Source organism: Bos taurus, chromosome 15, assembly GCF_002263795.3.
Source record: "Bos taurus isolate L1 Dominette 01449 registration number 42190680 breed Hereford chromosome 15, ARS-UCD2.0, whole genome shotgun sequence".
In the NCBI taxonomy this organism is placed as follows: Eukaryota; Metazoa; Chordata; class Mammalia; order Artiodactyla; family Bovidae; genus Bos; species Bos taurus.
The window spans coordinates 38,756,763-38,778,235 of NC_037342.1; the positions used below are offsets into that span (position 1 = coordinate 38,756,763).

Below are 21,473 nucleotides of genomic sequence, written 5' to 3' on the forward strand. Positions count from 1 at the left end.
CATAAATAATGCATGAAAGTCCTTAAAACCATTGTTGGCAGATAACAGATACAATAAATATCAGCTCTTATTATTATCAGCGATGAAATGATCACATTAAATATTTTGTGTGCAAGTATTTGTTTACCTATTTGTAAGTCCTTCAAAGGTAAGAATCACATCTTAGCCCAGCACAGTGGATAGCAGAGTTGGTATGTAATTATATTTACTGAATCATATTCATGGACTGGTAGATTCAGTGTTGTAAAGATGTCAATTCTTCTCAAACTGATTTATAAATTTAGGGCAACTTACATTAAAATTACAGCATGATTTTGTGATATTGACAAGCCGATTCTAAAATTTATATGTGCAGAGGGCCAAGAATATATAAGGCAACCTGGAGAAAGAAAGGCGAAGTTGGATGACTTATACTACCAGCTATTGAGACAATGCAGCTATAGAAATTAAGCCTGTGTACTATAGCAAGGAAAGAAAAATAGGCTGATTGAATAGTTTGAGGTCCAGATAAAGTTACACAAATACATATAAACTTGATTTATGATTAAGGGTGTACTGCAGAGCAGTGGGAGAAAGAAGATATATTCAGTGACAATTAGGAAACAGTCAGACATGAGGGAGCAACTAACACAACTTTTAAAAGGTACATAAACAGGTGGATCTTGGTCTTTACCTCACATCATACTCAAAATTTCACATGGATTGTAGAGCTAAATGTGAAAAAGTGAAACAATAAGGTTTTAGAAAGTAGCATAAGATGAAACATGAATGATCTTGGCCTGGGAAAGTTTTTTTTTTTTTTTTTTTTAGTAGAACATTTAAAAACACTGATGATAAACAAGATGTGTAAATGGAATGATAACAATGTCTGTTGATAAACAAAATTTTGATAAGAAAATGTAAGTTATGGTGTGAAAGGAGGTATTGGCAATACATTTAACCAGAAACTTTTATCTAAAATATATAAAGAACTCTCAGAGATCAATAAGAAAAAGATAGACAGCCCAAAGTAAGAAAATAAGCAATTCACATGAACTAATACTTCACAAAAAGTGTTAGTCACTCAGTCATGTCCAGCTGTTTGTGACTGCGTAGACTGTAGCCCACCAGACTCTTCTGTTCATGGAATTCTCCAGACACGAATACTGGAATGGGTTGCCATTTCCTTCTCCAGAAAATTCACAAAAGAAGGTCCCCAAATGTCCAATAAACATATGAAAAGGCACTCAACCTCATTTGTCAATGGGGAAATACAAATTAAATCCACAGTAAAATACCCCTGCATGTCCACCAGACTGAATAACCTTCAAAGGATTAACATTATCGAATGTTCTTAACTGGAACTCTCACACTCAGTTGATGAACTGAAAATGAGCAATCTTCCCTGGAAAACTGTTCTGCAGTATTTACTGAAGCTGAGCTTATACATTCCCTATGACCCAGGACTGCCTCTCCTAAATCAACAGAAATGCAGGCATGTGTGCACCAAATGACACCTACCAGATATTCACAGCAGCATCATTGTAGTAGAACCTTTCAGTTAAAAATAAACAAATTACTACTACCTACAACAACAGGGATTATCTCACAATCTTAAGTGAAAGTAGACAGACACAAAAGAATACATAAAGTATAATGACATTTATATGAAGTCCCAAACCAGGAAAAGTAATAATCTATGATCCTAGAGGTCAGGCCAGTGCGTTCAAGTGTGGGAAGGGGAGGCAGGGCTGATCTAGGGTGGGGACACAGGAGTGCTTCTGAAGTGCAGGTCCTTCTAGTTCTTGATCTGGGTGCCAGTTGCTTAAGTATATTCAACAAGTGATGATTCACCAAGATGCAAGATTTTGAACTTTTCTGTATTAAAATTTTGTTTTGACAAGAATATTATTAAACAATGTTTCTGAATGATAAGTATGGATCTTTTTGTATATTTGTGCAGAGCACTTAAAGGGCTACCCATAAACAGCTTCCCAGAATGATGCATTCCTGTAGGTTCTAGAAAACTAAGGTTTTACTTTACCTTATTGAATACAGTCCAGAAGATGGAGGCTCTGGAGGCTGCAGTTGGTGTTTCAAGCCATAATTATCAGTGGTTATGACTGTGTTACACTCTGTAATTTGAAGGAAGAGAGGAGATCCCCGTCCCTCTAGTGAGCCCCATTATACGACTCCTCAAAGGAACAAATGTGCAGCGTGTTCTGAGTCCCAGTATTGACTGAAGACAACTGCTTGGCAATAAATAATAGCATCTTCTAATGACTCCTCCCAAGTGCTTCCCGAGAGAGGTCATTAAGAGACCCAGGATATTAAAGAAAAAAGCTTATGAAGGATTAAAATAAAAAAAATTTTAAAGTCCATTTGGAGCCACTCTGTGAGCATATACAGGGAACTGGTTAAAAGCAAAGATTTCAGATTACAGTCCCAGAGCTACCACTTAATAAGTATATGATCTTATTTAACCTCCCTGATACTCATTTTTAAAAAATGGGGTTAATGATATTATCTTTCTTTAGGAATGTAAAGATGACTAAATAAACATTTACCACAGAGCCTGGCATATATATAAAGGATTCAAAATTGTAAAGGATGATAATGGTGGTCTTGGTGATGTTGGGAATGAAGATGATGACTGAAATGATGATGATGATCATAAAGATCATGACACTCAGCAAGCTGATTAACCAACAATGAGTTTTAAAAAGCTGGTCCTCAGGGTCAATCTCCAGAGGCTGAGTCTCCAGAGAAAAACTAGTAGGTGACAATGGACGACCACTGAGAGGACTGAGGTGGAGATCATTGTCTTTGGGGCTGATAGTCACAGGCCAGGTTCTGTGCAGGTTTGGATAAGTCTTTATAATTGAGTCTTTTTGCAGCTCCTCACACCCTAGAGAGTGAGCCTTATTATGGCCACTCAGCCCCTCCTAACCCCACACAATATAGCCTTTCAACACACTTTTTTCCCCCCTTGAATACTTCTCACCCAATCTCAATTAAATATTTGTGAGTTATTTGTTAAATGCTGGTCTCTTCTAGTAACTTGTACACTTTCTGAGAACACAGACCCATTTTGTCTTGAACTACGTCTCTAGAGACACACCGAGAAAAGACCTAGCCTCTGCCTTCTAGGAGCACACAGTCTAAGAGCTGGGAGAAAAGGCTGCATTGGCAGGTATTTTTATATGATGGGTGTTATCGATGTATGAGTGACGTGCTCTGGGATCCCAGAGGAGGGAACATCTGAGTCTACGGGGGGAGTTAAAGGTGAGTCATGGGGTCACACAGAATCAGACATGACTGAAGTGACTTAGCAGAAGCAGCACCGTGGAGGAAGGGCATTTGACCTGCAAATTAAATGATATATAGGAGTTTGTCCAGTGGACAAGAGGAACAACAGCATCTCAGAGAGAGGGAGAGGCATGGTGGGCCAGCTTTGGCTTTGGAAACTAGAAGTAATTCTGTATTTTATTTGTTGCGAGCTGGGAGGGAAGATATTATAAGAGGCTAGGAGAGTAAGAGGAGAAGCATCTTTGAAACATCTTTATTTTTTTTATTTTTATTTTTTTTTATCCATCCTGAACCCTCCTCCCTCCTCCCTCCCCATACCATCCCTCTGGGTCGTCCCAGTGCACCAGTCCCAAGCATCCAGCATCGTGCATTGAACCTGGACTGGCGTCTCGTTTCATACATGACATTTCACATGTTTTGAAACATCTTTAAAGTGTTGCTAACAAGTGTGGATACCACTCTGGAGGTGACAAGAACACAATGGAGGGTTTGAGTTGGGGAATGTCATATTAATTTATGTTTTAGGAAAACCAGGCTGGAAGACGGATTACAACCTTTCCCTAAAAACCAGCTCAGTGGCAAGGGCCTCTCTGGCCTGCCTTATTTATATGAGGACTTGTTTATATGTGATGCTGCACACTGGGGCCTGGCCTCAGATCTCCACCTAAGGTGGAGTTCTCCCTTCCTAAGTATATGAAAACTCCAGTCCCACCTAACTCCCAAAGAACCTTCTGGCTTTCAAATGTTGTCTTGTCAACCCTCTAATATCAACCTCAGTGCATCTGCTATGCCCGTTGTCATTACTGGATCTTGTCTAGGCCACTCTCACCACCTTACCTCTGGGCTTCCGACCCTTCCAGTCCCAACGTCAATGAGAAGATCTTGAACCAGATTCCAGTCCCACTGCAAGGCCAGCCACTGCCATCCACCTGCTCTGTGTTACTGAGATGCCCCGTCTTCACGCCCCACATATCAGCAACAATGAACTTGAGCTGCCGCCTTAACTTGTAACGTGGGGCTGGCTGTAAGGACTGCTGGAGGATTGCATTAGCTACGGTGGTCCCGTCCTGATTCTGCTCGACTTGTGGAGCTCTGGGCAGCTGTGACTCACATGCCTCACTTAGAAACTGGCAGTTCAGCCCACCTCGCCAGGAGTAGGCAGGAGAAGATGCTGCTGACAGGTTGGCAAATACGATGGCAGGATTACAAATCCTGGGTGAGCAAGGGTGAGCAAGTCATGGGGTGGGGTTGGCTTATTCTGTTCTCTTGGGTGATCTTCCTCAATGAATGCTCCCAACATTCCCAGGGAGAGATGAACTCCCTCCCATTCAAAACTAAAGATCATGCATATTTAAGGTTTTAAGGGCTGTAGATATGGATGTATAATGGATGTAGCTAACAGATCGGGGTTCAAATTCCTGTTTTCTATATGTTGCTGTGCTGTGCTTAGTCACTTGTTGTGTCTGACTCTTTGGGACCCCATGGACTGTAGCTCACCAGGCTCCTCTGCCCATGGGAATTCTCCAGGCAAGAACACTGTAGTGGGTTGCCATGCCCTCTGCTTTCTACGTGTTACCTTGGGCTGATTATTTAACTTCTCATTATCTCAGCTGACAATCTCCTGTAAAATGGCACTAATAGTATTTATATTGTTATTATGACAACTAATTAATGAATGTTTATAATGTGAAGTATTTATAAATTTTGCTAATAAAATATATTTAAAGATAAATGAGTTTCCTCCCCTCTCTAAAAGAGGGATCATCACTATCAGTTCATGCATTTGTCATAAAGACTAAAGGAGATACGGTATACAAAGTACATTGCAACAACTCAACAGAAGTTCATTCTTTCCCCCATATGCTCCCTCACTGTGGAATAGCTGGGGGCCAGGTGAATGGGTCCTGAGCTTACCAATATGTAGATGGGAAGAGGAATGGATGGGAAGGATGCGCCTGAGGAATCAGAGATATATTAGCCAAGAGAATGCAGCTGGGGATTCAGACTAGGGAAGGAAATTCTAACACATGCTGTCGAAGACACCTGCATCTCCCTTTCCCCTGACCATGTAATCTTTGGGGCTGCAATCACTGTCCCCCTTCTCCCTCCTGAACTATCAAGTCACAGAAGTGACACAGAAGCAATTTACCTCCATATTGTAATGTTTCCCATTCCCCTGGGTATGTGACCTATCAGAACCCTTCCCTGGAATTTTTCAGTTTGGAATTAAAGGGAAAAGCACTTTTCTTTCACTTACAGAACTGATTGAAAGACTTTTCGCTGAAGGTTGTTAACAGTTACCTTCCCTGGCATTCCCTAGAGAAAGTTTATCTGCAGTAAGAAAAACTGTGTCAACACATAAAAATGCAGCCAAGAGATAAAGGATGGAAGGAGAGAGAAGGCAAAAAAAAAAAAGGGACTGGGAACAATGGAGAGGAAAGGAAAAGGGAGAGAAAAAGAGAAAGAGAGAGAACTTTGTTTAAGTCCCTAGATCCATTTAAACCTGAAGCCAGATCCACCCTTGGACTTTCCAAATATAGGGCTCAATAATTCTATTTTTGCTTTAGTTAGACTTTGTTCCTGTTACTTGCAGTGGAAAGACTCTGGACTAATTTGGGAGCAAAGAAAGAAAATAATTCGACCTAGACTGTAAGATTCATTAACAAGCTAAAGAAACAGTATCTGTAACTAAACTGAGGTGGTTGACCAGCAGGGTGGCAGTTAGTATTCAAATGCCATTGAGGTAACAGAAGATTGGTTGACTTTCAAGCTATTTTAATTGGATGTCAGCTTTTTAGAGAAAGATTTTAAGGCAGGTCAGAATGCTCTGTCCTAAGCCCTGACCTGCTCATCTTTCTTACCAACTTCTTAGACAAAGACTTCTAAGGCTTGCTTGTCAAAATTGTGGATGATCCAAAATTAGATTATGTGAATAGGTCACTCAGTGACAGAATCCAGATTCATAAATGGTTGACAGCTAGCAGGATGGGCTCAAACATGCTGGACTAAGTCTAATGGGGAATCATGTCAAAGCTGATATTCAAGGACTAGTTTCACTAGTCCAGGGAAAGGAGGGCAGCCAGCCTTCCCATCAAATCGCAGGAATTTTTTGCTGGCTGCAAGCTCAGTGTGATTCCAGAGTATGACACAGCTGCCAAAACAGCGAACACGAGACCTGGCAAGCTTAACACAAACACAGTGTCCAGAACAGGGGAGATAATCCTTCCACCATGTTCCCTCCCTATCAGAGCACATCTGGAGTCTAAGGTGCAGGGAATAAGAAACAGGGTCCTACAAAGAACGGTTGAAGAAACAAGCAATTTAATCAGAACTTAGGACAGCTGTTTCTCCACAGACACCTCAAGGTCTGCCATATGGCCAAGGGAGACCTTACTTTGCTGGACTCCAAAAGCCAGGCCCCAAACGAAGAGCAGAAGTTACACGTCAGGCAGTCTCTGGCTGCTGAGATGTACACTACGATGCAGTCCATCCTGGCTCAGGCACCGCTCATCTGTGAGTGTTGTCACCTAGAGGAAGCTTGCAGCCCTTCCCTCCCACCACTTCACAGCCAAGGCAGGGGAATGCCACCACTGTGTCATCGGTTTTAAGGACATGCCACTGGCCACTGTGTTGACAGTAACGGGACAGGGCCGTGAAGTGACCTGGTGCTAAAGTATGTGGGACTAGGAGGCTGGGGGTAGGGCTTGGAGACATGGGGATGGGGAAGCACAATCACAGGGAAGTCGCCACCTTCTCTTTGTGTCTCATCATCTTGCTTTAAAAAAAGATAGAAAGGATATAGATTTCTGGAATCCAACCTTTTGTTAGGGTGGGGCCAGTGAAGATATATATATATATGTGTGTGTGTGTGTGTGTTTGTATTTAGCTTTTCAAGTGATTCTGACGCATAGCTAGGTTTAGAAACCACGCAAATGACTCCACAAAGTGCTGATTTCAGGGAAAGTCACTTTAATAACTGGTGTCTAGGTCTGAGGGCTCAACAATCCCCTGTGCCCTCTTCTCCAGGTAGTCAGAGTCAGCATCTGAGGCTGGCAGCTGCTTCCCTTTGCTCTCTTGCCTGCTGTCTGTGTGCTCCTCACCTCTGAGCCATCAACAATCCCGCTTTCCACCGTGCACAGGACTGCCAGTCCTTCCCTTCCAACAGCCTTCACCCTGGACCCAGACCATCTGCCAGCCCTCAGGCTCCAGCCAATACCCCCAGGGCACTGAGCATCCTCTCTCTCTGCTGCCACCGCCTGGAGATCCTTGCCATCTGTCCCCATCCCTTGGCCTCACCTCTGTCTGGCAGAGGGAAAAATGCTGTCCCTTCCTTCTATCCAGCTCTCTTAGAGGGAGATCTCACATCTCTCTCTTAGAGGGGTTCTTGGGATTTTAACAACACTTTCATTTTTCTATAAATAATGATTTAGTGCCTGTGAGGGCCACACAATGTTCTGGGTGCTGGCAATAAAGTAGCCAATAAGAAAGGACAAGTCTTTGCTCTCATAAAGCTTGTATTCTAGCTTGAGGAAGCAGGGGATAAACAAGACCATTTCAGAGAGTAGTTCAGGGCTATGAAGAAAATAAAACCAGGCAAAAGTAATGGGGACCATAAATTGGTAGTCAGAGAAGCCTCTTTAAAGAGATGACATCTGAGCTGAGACATAAAAGACAGAGTGAGCCATAGAAAGATCAGGGGGAGGGCATTCTAGGCATGGAGAAGAACATATACAAAGGCCCTGGGGTGGAAATGAGCTTGGTGTATTTGGGAAATTCAAAGGGCAGGGTTGCTGCTGTGAAGAGGAGGTACAGAAAGAAGAGGAGGAAAAGAAAATGGAGAGAGAGAAGGAGAGGGGGAAAAGGAAGAAGAGCAGAAGAGGAGAAGCCTCAGAAGAGCTTCCTATAGCGCCAAGAATTCAGGTCTTCCCACTGTTGCATCCACCCCATCCCCCCACACAGTGTTTTGTGGGCCTTCCCTGTCCTTCCCCCCGCCACCTGGTCTGTGTTTTCAAATATCGGAACTACAACAGTAGACAGGATCCAGGTTATTTCCTATGGGTCTCCTGGACCCCAGCAAATCAGTGGATGTGAGCGGGCCCCTGTTTAAAGTTTCCCTGAACTTTTCATGGCAGTTTTGAGTACTCTGAAAGTTAGAAGCCTTGTCTATGCAGAGCTCAAAAAGGCCTTCTTGGGGTGTTACCTAACTGCTTACACTTCCTATCCTAGCCTCAACTCCAGCCCAGCCAAGACACCCCGTAAAAACGGGAAACTTTAAATCAGCAAGAGCTAGCCAGCCACACAGAAAGCTTTGTGTGACATGGTGAGCTCTCTGACACAGGTGCTCCAGAGAAGTGCATGTGACTGGAATCAGACACAATTGCACACCATCAGATTACAAACAGAGAGAGGAAATAATACTTGAGATCATTTGGGCCACTTGCCACTTCATGTTCACTCATGCACATACATGTATTCACATGCCTGAGTGAGCATGAGCTGGGGCTCTTGGTTCTCTCAGTTCATCAGATGGTGAGTATTTCGTACTTGTCACGTCAGTGTCTAAGGACGAGCAAACCAATGGTTTTGTACAGTATTCAACCAAGGAAACACTGGTCTCTTCCAATGTTGGAGGGAAAAGTAGATGCTGGACTTCCTGAGAAATATCAATATGTTTCTATTCCCCACTAACAAAACTATCTGCAGGGACACATAAATAAGGCTAGTTTGAATCTAGTATCCATGTGATCATTTATGTACAATTGCAAAGGATTTGTAAGGAGTAATTTTCACTTATGTGATTTTTGCTTTCCATAATGACCCTTGAATCTAACCCTCAAGTAAGATAGGACTCTTCTCTTGAAAAAAACACATGTATGTATATATAGAATATATGTAGAATATATGCATATATAGATTCACCATGTTGTACACCTTAAACTAACAACATTGTAAATCAACTATATCAATTAAAAACTTTGACATCAGAAAATTTAGTAAATTCCATAGCAAATTAAGAGCACTTATTTTAAAATTAATCTTAATAAAACAATACCAGATCAATGGGGTCTGATTTGAGGGAAATTATCCATTAAGAGGATGAAAATTATATTCTTCATTAAGACTTTTAAACTCTAAAAAAATGTAAATTCGTTCTTTTTCATTCTAAGTGTATATCCCAGTGAAGTTTTTCTTTCCTCCTTCCCCCTTCCTCTCTTTCTTCTTCCCCCTCTTCTCTTTTTTCCTCTCCCTCTCTTGCATTTTCTTGCTTTACCAACTTCTTCCTCTTCCTTTCTTGCTGCTTCCTCCTTTACTGAGGAAGAGGGTGAGACAGACAAGCTACTCTGACATATTGACCCCTTTTTTCTTCTCGGTATGAACCCTATCAGCACATCACATGCAAACACACACACACACACACACACACACACACACACACACACACACACGCCCCAACACTCCTTCCCTTTACTGATTCACACGCCATTGAGAAACAGACAGGTCACCTAGATGACCTGTCACTGAGTAAGAGAATGTGAGACATTATTTTTCCAGGGGAAATTCATTTTACTTGTTAATAAGTGTCCAGTAGAAACAAATGACAGAGAAGGCAATGGCACCCCACTCCAGTACTTTTGCCTGGAAAATCCCATGGATGGAGGAGCCTGGTGGGCTGCAGTCCATGGGGTCACTAGGAGTCAGGCATGACTGAGCGACTTCACTTTCACTTTTCACTTTCATGCATTGGAGAAGGGAATGGCAATCCACTCCAGTGTTCTTGCCTAGAGAATCCCAGGGATGGGTGAGCCTGGTGGGCTGCCGTCTATGGGGTCACACAGAGTTGGACACGACTGAAGCAACTTAGCAGCAGCAACGGCAGAAACAAATGAAAAACAAGTAAAATTAATTTTAACTATATTCTATTTAGCCTGCATATGCAATTATTGGGGCTTCCCTGGTGGCTCAGTGGTACAAAGATTCTGCCTGCCAAGCAGGAGATGCAGGTTCAATCCCTGGGTCAGGAAGATTCCCTGGAGAAGGAAATGGCAACCCACTCCAGTGTTCTTGCCCAGAAAATCCCATGAACAAAGGAGTCAGGTGGCCTACAGTCCATGCGGTCGAGTTGGACATGACTTAGCAACTAAACAACAACAATTATCATTTCAACATGTTATCAATACAAAATATTGTTAACAAGAAGTTTATTATTTTTCTAATACTAATTATTCAACAACCAGTGTGTGTCTTACATGTATAGCACAGCTTAATTTGGACTAGCCATGTTTCAGGTACTGTGACTTGTGGCTACTTCTGGGCTGTAGAGTGCTAAAAGAGGCAGAGCAACAAGACAGAAGGAACCTGGGTTCCTGGGTAGACACGTGGAGCAAACTGCCCATCACCATGGACTTTCCATTTCATTTCAGTCACTCAGTTGTGTCCAACTCTTTGAGACCCCATGAACCACAACATGCCAGGCCTCCCTGTCCATCACCAGCTCCCGGAGTCCACCCAAACCCATGTCCATCGAGTCAGTGATGCCATCCAACCATCTCATCCTCTGTCATCCCCTTCTCCTCCTGCCCTCAATCTTTCCCAGCATTACTTCTCATTTAAAATATTGTATTTTCTGGTCTTTTTGTAATGAACTTAGCCTGTATCCTGATTAATACAAGATGGCTAAAGTTTTTTCCTCTACAGAAATTGGTATTGATCTACATCTGTCATTCTATGTATAATAAGCAAACAGCATGTTTGTGAACATACCAACAATTATAATCTCTTGTTCCAGTTCAGTCAGCCAGCTGGAGAAGGACAACTTAACTTGTATAGGTAAGTACTCAAGTTTTAAACCTTGAAAAATTTCAATTTATATGCTTTCATTTTTTGTATGCTCTGACTTTTGTGTATCATCAAACTCAAAGGAACAAGCCCCACAACAATTAAGCATTTATATATGTATACATCTTTTTAATTTTTATTATTGATTTGAACTAAATACTTATAAAAAGAGAGCAAAAGTTAAAAATTAAAGTTATATAATAAAACGAAAAAAGGAAACAAGAGAGTCACTTATAAATAATTACAATATCATCAGCAGTGCTTAATTCTAAAACACCACTACGTACAAAGTTTATTTAAAAGACCTCATCCAGCTTAAGTTTTTCATATTCTATGTATATACTTTTCAAACATATAATTTTACCGACATGGTAATATAATATCTGCATGTCAAAATAAAACAAGAGTCAAATTAAGGTTTTTCTCTTTTCAATTTGTTTCTGTCCCCACAAACAAAAGGAATTGGCCAAAGTCTGGCAAGTTTCTTCATGTTTCTAAATTAATCCTTTGGCTTATGGGCAAATGCAATACTGAAATCCACAAGAAGAAAAAAAGCAAATGTAAATAAGGACCCATCACTTCAGACTTAGTAGTGTCCCAAGATATGTCAGTTATTATCTTGATTTGTTGTTGCTGTTTTCCTTCAACAAAGACACACCACCCAGAAGACTGAGGGTAGCTGGGTGAATTCATTCCACTAATTCGTTTTATTGAGTCAGTATAGAAAACTAGTTAAGAGTACAGATTTAGCAGTTAGACATCCCTTAGTTTGTATCCTTACTCCACTGATTATTGAGGCTTAGTGTCCTCATCTGTAAAATAAAAATAGTAAATTGCCCCAAAGTACAGGAAGGAATATGTGAGATGAGTAGGAAGCACTTAACACAATGTCTCATCCAGTGTTAGCTGCCAAGTATTTTTCTATTTCCAAAATAAATAATGATCTCACAGCATTATATTTATGTGTGTATGTATGTGTGTGCATGTGTGTATATATATATAATATATCCTACTGTATGACAGTTTCTTTTGACATGAATTATTTCTAATTCTCACAGCTACACTAGGACGGTGGGAGAAGCTGGCTCATTTTACAGGTGGAGAAACTGTGGCTCAGAAAGGTAAAGTGGCCTGCCTGTGGTCACACAGTGGCTATGTGACTGAGCCAGAGTGGAAACAGACCCAGCCAACATCAAAGCCTGTGTTCTTTCTACCAGGTGGAGATGGGACACTCTGGGACACACATTCTTATGGCAGTGTGTGCCTCAGAGTGAGAGAAAGAAAGAGAAGGCAAAGCAGCTTTGGAGGTCTCCAAACCTCCCTGTTTAGAATAAATCCCTTAATTATGCTGGACAAGCTTTTGAAATCTCGCCTGGACATTCTTTCCCCATCAAGTTCCTTGAAATTCCCCTTTAAAGAGCATCTAGGAAAAGCCACTCTCATTAGCCAGGGTCTGGCTTTATTTTCCTAATAAACAGACATTTGGACAGACAAAAGAGTCTCTTATTTTCAATCAATTCTTGAACATTTCAGCTGATTTTCTTCTATTTGGCTTGAAATTGTGATCTGGGAATGACTGGTCCTGCAAATTGTCCTCCTATAAGGGAAGCCCCTTGAGGATCCTCAACTTGTTATTTTTAATCACTGTAATCTCTTTTTCAAAGGAGGCCATGGTCAGAAACAGAGCAAGCCTTTCAGAGCCTTCTAAAGCACAATTATTGCAGAGGGAGTGGTATTGAGGGGAAGAGGGAGGGAGGGTAGAGATGTGGGAGAGAGGAGGCAGTCAATATAGTGCTAACAACTTGGGAAAAGGCTGAATCATCATCTCAATTGGATCCTGACTGTTGAGAAGAAACCCCATGTTTCAATTTTTTTTTTTCAATAGTGACCATTTTACTCCAGTCTAGAAAATCTAAACGATATGCTGAGATGGGAGGGTGGGAGTAGGGGCATGGAGAGTGGAAGCTCTGTGGAGATAAACTAGAATCCCGAGGACAAAGGTTTGAGGCAGGAAAACAGGCCATTGATTCCAAAGATTGTGAGGGGCCCTAATTCAGTAAAAAATAAAAAAAGCAAACAGAACACCAGGGGAATGTTAATTTCCACAGCCCTAAGTCAATACCCAGAGCAGAATGTATTAGATTTACTTCTAACGTAACTATTCTAAGAAAGTATAAGCCAACAGAAAACGTCACAAACCAGGCCAGTGCCCTTTTCTTCCTAACTTTGAGTGGCGGAATCAGGTTTGCTAATCCGAAGTATTGACTCAGAAGGTATTAGCCTGGTTCCTGCAAGATCTTTCTTGCAAGATCTCTCAGCCACCAGAAAAGAGGTAAGATGATTGCCCACCAACAGCCTGAGTCGGGCATCACAGTTGAAGACTAACATTGTAGGCTGGCATAACCTATAAGGTGAAAGTCTAGTCCCAGTTTTCACCTGCTGTCCATGGATACTTAGGCCATCATGGAACCCCTCTGTTCATGTGAATCCCAGATGCATCTCTGTCTCAGTGCTGGGATCCCTCACTGCCAGTGCTCAGCCAAACTGGGAGGATTCATGTGGGAATAGAGACCCAGTAGGACCCTTGGGCTGCAGGCTAGCCTCGATTATCCCCAAAAGAAATTCTCCTGATCCTAAACTAGTAATAGTCTTAAGCAAGCCTCCTAATAAGGAGAAACCATTCATGCACTCACTCATTCAATTATTTCATGAGCACCAGGTAACTGGCATCCACTGGTAGACTGGCTTGAAGGAGTGCAGAAAAAACCTACTTTTAAACACACACACGTGGCAGAAACAAAATGAACCTGACCGTGCACATCCCTCCATTATTAAACCATTTGGGCCTCAAAGACAACTCAAACTAATATATACTGGGAACCCACTGTACCTCAGGCACGCTCATCTTTATGCACTCATTTACTCCCTAAGACCGCCCAGGGTAGCTAGACAAACATCTGTTTTCAATAACTGGGAAACAGGATCCGAGAAATTAAAGGACTTGTACAAGGTCACACAGCTACTAAACCCGGGACTGACTGCGGAGCCACCTCTTTCGCTGCCACGTGGAGCTGAGGCAGTTTTCTCAGGGAACTCAGGTCCTCGGTTTTGGGGAGGGCTGAAGAGGCCAGTGGGGTTACGCCCACTTCCCTCCAGTCCACGGAGAGGACTGGCTGTTTCCCAGCTAGGGGGAAGAGGCTGCGACCGCATGTAGGTTCGGCTTGCTGGGCAGCCGGCCAACCCGCTGCCAGCTCCCTGGGGGCCGGGCTCGGTGTCCTCCACCCCACCCCCATCCTTCCGCGCCGAGTACCCCCCACCCCTCCTAGCCGTGCGGGCTTGCAAGGGCTACCCGCCAGGCATAGAGCCGGTCCACAAGCGGACTACGCTCTGGGTAGCTCCAGGCGGAGAGAATCGGGAACACAAACCCAGGAAAATGGGAGAAGCCTTCTGGGAAAGGTGGTCCCTGGTTCTGGTCGCCTGTGTGACCCGGGCTCCAGCTGGCACTACCCCGAACTTTCTCCAATGTTGCCCCCATAGCTTCCTCTCGCGACGCTTAGGAACGGGGAAAGTGGGGGTGGAAGGGCGGTGGCTGTGGGCCCGTTTGCCCCATGAGTGCCCCAAAGCCCCTCTCTTCCTTGCTTAGCCCCAGAATTGACCTATGAAGGGCCCGGGGTGAAGGGACACGTGCTCTGTCACTCCCCGCCCACGGGGCCCCCGGTGAGGCTAGGCAGGCTTCCTTCCCTGCCTGATGTCCTGGCTCCTGACTGGAGAACGGCAGGGAAAAGATGGATGGGGACCTGACCCGGCTTAAGAAAGGGGCTCTGGGCTCTGGGCATGGCGTCAGGGGTCTTCAGGTTTGTGCTGGTCGAGCTGCCTGTCAGGCCCGGGAGGCGCTCACTTGCTTTGTACATACCCTCTCTGCGCTCTCGAAAGCCGGCTGTCAGCTGAGGAGCTTAGAGACCGCTTTTCTGCGGGTACTGAGACTCGGGGTTGCGGGAGCAGCTCTGGCCTCCAGGGAGCAGGCCTCAGGAATCTGGGCTTCCCTTTCCGTCTTGATTGGATTCCCCTCCCCTGTTTGAAACTACCTAGAGCTCTCAGTCCACTGGGAGCCTGTCCTAGAAATCCAGGGTCTTCTCCCTCGCCTGGGACCGTCAAAGAATAATTTGGAGTTCTTTCCAGGCAACCTTCCGAAAAGCTTTGGGCTCTTCTCCTCTCCTCCCCCCGCCTTAGGACCAGTTAGGGGAGAAGCCCAAGTCCCTTCTCTTGTAGGAATCCGTCCGGGGAAGCTGGAATGACCGTCCCACTGGGGGCCAGTCTGTGAAAAGCTGGTTTCCTCTTCTTCAGGGATGGGAGTGGGGAAAACTGGAATCACCACCCTGCCTAGGACCCGACTAAAAGAAACCAGGGTCCCCTCGACCCCAGAGACGGATCTGGAGAAAGGCGAGTCGCCACCGCTCTCCTGGAACCGGCCGGGGTAGAAGCCAGGCCAGAGTGACGTGTCGCTCAGCTTCTACCCACACCCGGGAACCGCGCTTCGAACTTGGGGGCTGCATCTCCTGGCTGCGGCCCCGCGACGGCGCCGGACACTGGCTCGGAGCTAAAAGGATAGGGCATCCAGGACAGAAGGGCCCTCGGCGGGCTGCGCTGGCACGGTGCGCCTGGGAACCGTGCGCCCTCCTCCGGCACTGCGCGGTCGGCGCCCTCCGGGGGCCAGGTCCCGCGCCCCCAACACCACGGCCGGCCACTTACCGCGGTAGCTGGTTCCCGGCTTATAGAAGTCGGGGTCGCCCTCCACGCGGAGGCTGAACTCGGTGTAGCCCTCACGCCGCGTGCCCTGGACGCGCAGGATGCGGCTGCAGTAGCCCTCTGACTTGGGCACTTTGTCCAGGGTCTCGTCGGAGAAGGCCAGCGCCACCGCCAGGGGCAGCGCCAGGGCCAGCAGCGCTGGACCCCGGCTCAGCCTCAGGAGCACCGGGGACAGCCTCATCCTCGCGGGCCCCCAACTTTGTGCCCTGGCCGCTGGCTCTCGCCGCACGACTCCTGCCCGAAGGGGTCCCCGCGGAAACGAGACCTGGCAGAGCCCAGGCGGGGAGCGGAGCTCCGAGCCGGTGCTGGCGACCGGGAGACCGTGCTGCCTGGGCTTGGCGGCTGCCGAGCTGCGCTGCGCTGAGCAGAGCCGAGCAAGCCGAGCAGCGCGAGGAAGGGAGGGCGGCGGCGAAGGAGGAGGAGGAGGAGGGAGGGCTGATTTTGCCCAGATCCCCAGCGCAGCGCTGTTTTGTTTCTGAGCTGGCGATTAGCGGCGCGGTGGTGTTTATTTTGCGACGCTGAATTCCCAGGGTCTGGCGAGGAAATCATAGGTCCAGGGACACTGCGGGCTCTGTGCCACCACGAAGCTGCCACCCCAACCCGCGGACCCTATGGAGGCGGGTGCTCCAAGGAGGGATAGACTGAGAACTAACTTTTGTTGCACACCTACTCTGTGCCATATTCTAATGTACTGTCTATAGCTTATAAGATAAAGTCAAGCCTGTATCTGCTGATACTTTTTAAGTTGACCTGTCTTTAAGTCAAGAAATGTGTCTTAATAGTAGGCTTCCCTGGTGGCTCAGATGGTAAAGAATCTGCCTGCAACGCAGGAGACCTGTGTTCAACCCCTGGATTGGGAAGATCTCCTGTAAAAGGAAATGGCAATCCACTGCTATATTCTTACTGGGAGAATTCCATTGACAAGAGGAGCCTGGCAGGCTACAGTCCTTGGGGTTGCAAAGGGTCAGCCCCAACTAGCGACTATCATTCACCTCTGTTCATGGCCATATTCTGGGAGGTTTACTTACATCTGCTCACCTTCTCCACTCTCACTGCCTAGAATAAATGTGACATTACTTTCATTCATTTTACAAAGGAGCAAACAGGCTTTTGACCAGTTAAGTCAGGGTCAGATGCCATGGCTATCTGACTTTATTGCCCTTCTCATAGCGTGTTGGAACAGGTCAGACTGATGGATGGAAAGGAGCAAGAATGATTCATCCATTGGCCCCTGTAGGTACAGTGCTACGGCTTGTAATACTTTTGGCGATTCCTGAAAATGGTCTCTTTAAAATCAAAAGAAAAAAAAAAATTTAGATCTAATAAAATATTTTACTATATAGTACTAATTTATTTATATTTCGATTTACACAGTCATAAAATATAATGTTTACTGTTGTTTTATGAAGGAAGAAGCCCACAAAGACAAAAGTGCCTAGAGCCCAGGGAAGTTCTCATAGAGCCCTGGAAAGAGATTTTGAAAGTTTCAAAGAAAAGCTTGTGTTTTCTTGGCTTAGACTTTAGTTTAGGTTCCCAGTCCCCAGTGACAGATGTTTGGAGAGGAGCTGAGCCTGAGTGCTCACTGGCCAGAGCCTCAGGCACCAACCCCAAAGCCAAACAGAGAAAGCCAGGTGCAAGAATCTCCCCCAGTGTTTCCTTGGGCACAGACCTGAATCAAACATTAGTCCTAGAGCCTATTAAACAGAGTGAAGTAAGTCAGATGGAGAAAACAAATATATTAACAAATATATATAAGGAATCTAGAAAGACGGTACTGATGAACCTATTTTCAGGACAGCAATGGAAACGCAGACATAGAGAGCAGACTTGTGGACACATTGGGGAAGGAGAGAGTGGGATGAATTGAGAGAGTAAGGCTGAAACATATACATTACCATATGTAAAACAGACAGCCAGTGGGAGTCTGCTGTATTACACAGGGAGTTCAACCTGGTGCTGTGACAGCCTAGAGGAATAGAATGGGGTGGGAGGTGGGAAGGAGGTTCAAGAGGGAGGGGACATATATATACCTATGGCTGATTCATGTTGATGTATGGCAGAAACCAATACAATGTTGTAAAGCAATCATCTTCCTATTAAAAAGCAAACAAACAAAAAATTAGTCCTGCCACTCACCCACTGTGAGACTTGAGCAAGTTATTTAACCTCTCCAAGCTTCAGATTCCTGCTCAGAAAGGGTGCATGTACACCTGTGGGCTAATATAGCCTTTCTCTAGAGGGTGCTAGAGTTAAATGACATTTAACATTCTTATCATTCAGAAAACTAAGATCATGGCATCCAGTCCCAAGACAGGAGGAGAAGGGGACAACAGAGGATGAGATGGTTGGATGGCATCACCGACTCAATGGACATGAGTTTGGGCAAGCTCTGAGAGTTGGTGATGGACAGGGAAGCCTGGCGTGCTGCAGTCCATGGGGTCACAGAGTCAAATATGACTGAACTTAACTGAGAGTTAAAAGAAATGAGGCATACAAAATACTGGGCCTGACCTCCACCCCCAGGCTCAACAGTTGGACCTGGCCCTGGGTATCACACTAATGGAGATCAGGTCTGTCCTGGGGATGCTGGTAATGCCTCTGCCTGCCCTCACTGTGCTCAAGCATCCTAAGCACTCTCAGAAGCTTTGGTTAAGCACCCTCTCCTTCTCCTGGGCTGTCAACACACCTCAAGAGCCTGCATTTAAAAAGCAATCATCTTTGCTTTCCAGGTCAAGTTTTTCTCTTTGACATCACAAACAGCCCAGAGGAGCCATCTGCATTGGAGGCCTCCATTCCTCCTCGCCTGCCCCCAATCCACGTGCTGGACTCTCCCTGCCATGATTAAGAGGGCACCTTCTCTCAGAGGTCCTCTGGCAGTGCCCCTTGGCAGAAGCCAATTATGCTCTTTCCTCAGCCTGACTCTCCTTGACCCTTAGCGGCACCTGCTCCAGCTAGCAGCCTTCCTTTACAGAGTTGACATTCAGATTCACTTCTGCGTCCTGAGTGAATTATCTCCATCGTGGCTGGACTGGCTCAGGTTTCACGTAGACTCCACGGTGCACAGTTCCGTGCACCCAGCAAGCTGTCCTTGAGTTCAGATTTGGGGCCAACTCTGTGCTGAGTAGTGGATTCCAGAGGGAACAAAAATTCATTCATTCATGCATGTCCAATGTGCTCCACGTGCTCTCTATGGGACACATGACAAATAAATTACTAGCCTTTGTGGATTTTACAATCTAGGGGAGAGGCAGATATTTTAAATACATAGTTACAGGAATCTTTTCCAATTACAATGGTGACATACACACTACAAACTAAATTGTTCAGGAGAGTGTAGCCGATCTTATCTCAGAGGACAGGAAACTACCAAAATAAAGAAAATGTGGCTCCTGTCTTCATGGAGCTTATTTTACATCCCAGAGCTCAATTATGTGTTCTTGAAAGTCTTTTCATCTAAATCAGCATATTCAAATCTACAGGGAGGTGGGCGGAAATGGAGCAGGGAGGGAGAGAATAGTTTAACTTCTCTTTCAACATTGACAGGAAAACCGCTTGAGGTAGGAGGCCCCATCCCCTCTGCTGTTTTTCAGATTGCTGTCGTTTAGTCGCTAGGTGGTGTCTTACTCTTTTGCAACCCCTTGGACTGTAGCTACCAGACTCCTCTGTCCATGGGATTTCCCAGGCAAACATACTGGAGTGGATTGCCATTGCCTGCTCCAGGGGATCTTCCTGACCCTGGGATTGAATCTGCCTCTCCTGTATTGGCAGGTAGATTCTTTACCGCTGAGCCACCAAGGAAGCCCCTATTTTCCTATAGAATTTACTGTCTGGGTGAAAGTGAAAGTCGCTCAGTTGTGTCCAACTCTTCTTGACCCCATGGACTGTTGGAGTGGGTAGCCGTTCTGTTCTCCAGGGAATCTTTCCAACCCAGGGATCGAACCCAGGTCTCCTGCATTGCAGGTGTATTCTTTACCAGCTGAGCCACAAGGGAAGCTCAAGAATACTGGAGTGGGTAGCCTATCCCTTCTCCAGCAGATCTTCCCAACCCAGGAATTGAACCGGGGCCTCCAGCATTGCAGGCGGACTCTTTACCAACTGAGCTATCAGGGAAGCCCCTTACTGTCTGGGTACCAAAGCTAATAAGGAAGAAAAGAACCAGGATTCAAAACAAGCCTCACCAACATCAAAATGGGGTTCTTTCCTCTCTGCAGTGGTGACCCCAGCATTGGGGGTACTGCAGCAGGTGCCAAGCAGCCCATGGAGCTGCAGTTCCTCTCCCGAAGCTAAACTTCCCTAACCCGGCTCTACTGTCCGGTCAGACCACCGTGCTCTCTCTGTAGATTCAACCCATCAGCAAGTCACTGGTTTCCAATTCCCTGTAATATGTGTCCATTTTTTGCCATCTCCTCTGGTACCACACCAGTCTGAGCTGCCATCATCTCTCAGCCTCCTAACTGGGCTGCCCATGTCTACTCTTTCTCTCCTCCAGTGCATCTTCTGAACTGAAGTCTGAGTGATCCTTTTTAAAATGCAGACTAGAATGTCAATCCCTCAGTTAAAATCCTTTTCCACTGGCTTTTTGGGGTTCTCAAAACAAAGAATCTTTAATGTGGCCTCTGAGGCTCTGCTTGATCTGCCTCTCAAGGCCACGCGCCCCTTCTCTCATGATCTCTGGCCACCATGGCTTTTCAGTTTTATGAACTTTTGTCTGTGTGGTTCTCTCTGCCTAGAATCCAGTGCTTTTGTCTCCCCCACCCACCGTCCTCTCCCAACCAACTTCTACTCATCCTTCAGATCTCAGCGCAAAACTGCTTCCCCAGAGAAGTCCTTCCAGATTTCCCTGAATAGGTCCTGCCCCTCTTTATATGCTCTCCTGGAACTTGATATCTTCTTCTTAATAGTCTCAAGATTTATAATTATCTTCCTTTCTCCAGGGGATCTTCCCAATGCAGGGATCGAACCTAGGTTTCCCACATTGCAGGCAGACTCTTTAGCAGCCACCAGGGAAATGTTGTGTTATAATCATATGGTCACTTTTATGTTTGACTTTTACATTTGGTGTTTGTTCACTGTCTCCATCACTAGATTCCAGTATCCATAAGGACTGGTACTGTCTCTGGGGCTCACCACTGTGTCCTCCATGCACATCATGGTGCCTGGCTCCATAAGTATTTGTTCTGTGAATAACAGCCTCCCAGGACCCTCTGATGCAGCCCAGGTTCTTCAAGTGAACTTCAAGGCCCTCCATGATCTGGTCATAGATTCCAGACTGAGCTCTCAGTGCTCCCCAGCTGGATCCCCTGTATTCCCCACTTTCAGAATTGGCAAACTTTGTTTATAGCTTTCCCATCACCTAGGATGTCTTCCCTTTTTCTGCCCATTGAAATTCTCTTCTTCTCCATGGAATGAAGTCTTGCAGTCTCTCCTCCGGACTTCAGTATAACTTGTGAGAAGAAAGTTTCTTATTTTGACTATTGCGTTCAGTAGATTGTTGTAAACTGTCTCGTATGTCTATGTCTCATCTCCTAGCAATGAATCCAGTT

The 21,473-nt window shown here is 45.3% G+C and overlaps 1 protein-coding gene across 1 annotated transcript in view; it reads right to left on the reverse strand.

The window, feature by feature from the left end:
* The window catches only part of SPON1 (spondin 1), a 315,018-nt gene extending 298,779 nt beyond the window's left edge, over nt 1-16,239 (reverse strand). The window contains 1 exon segment of the mRNA NM_174743.2: nt 15,874-16,239. Coding sequence (NP_777168.1) covers nt 15,874-16,111 — 238 coding nt within the window. The 5' untranslated portion in view covers nt 16,112-16,239.
* Nucleotides 16,240-21,473: the final 5,234 nt, after the last annotated feature.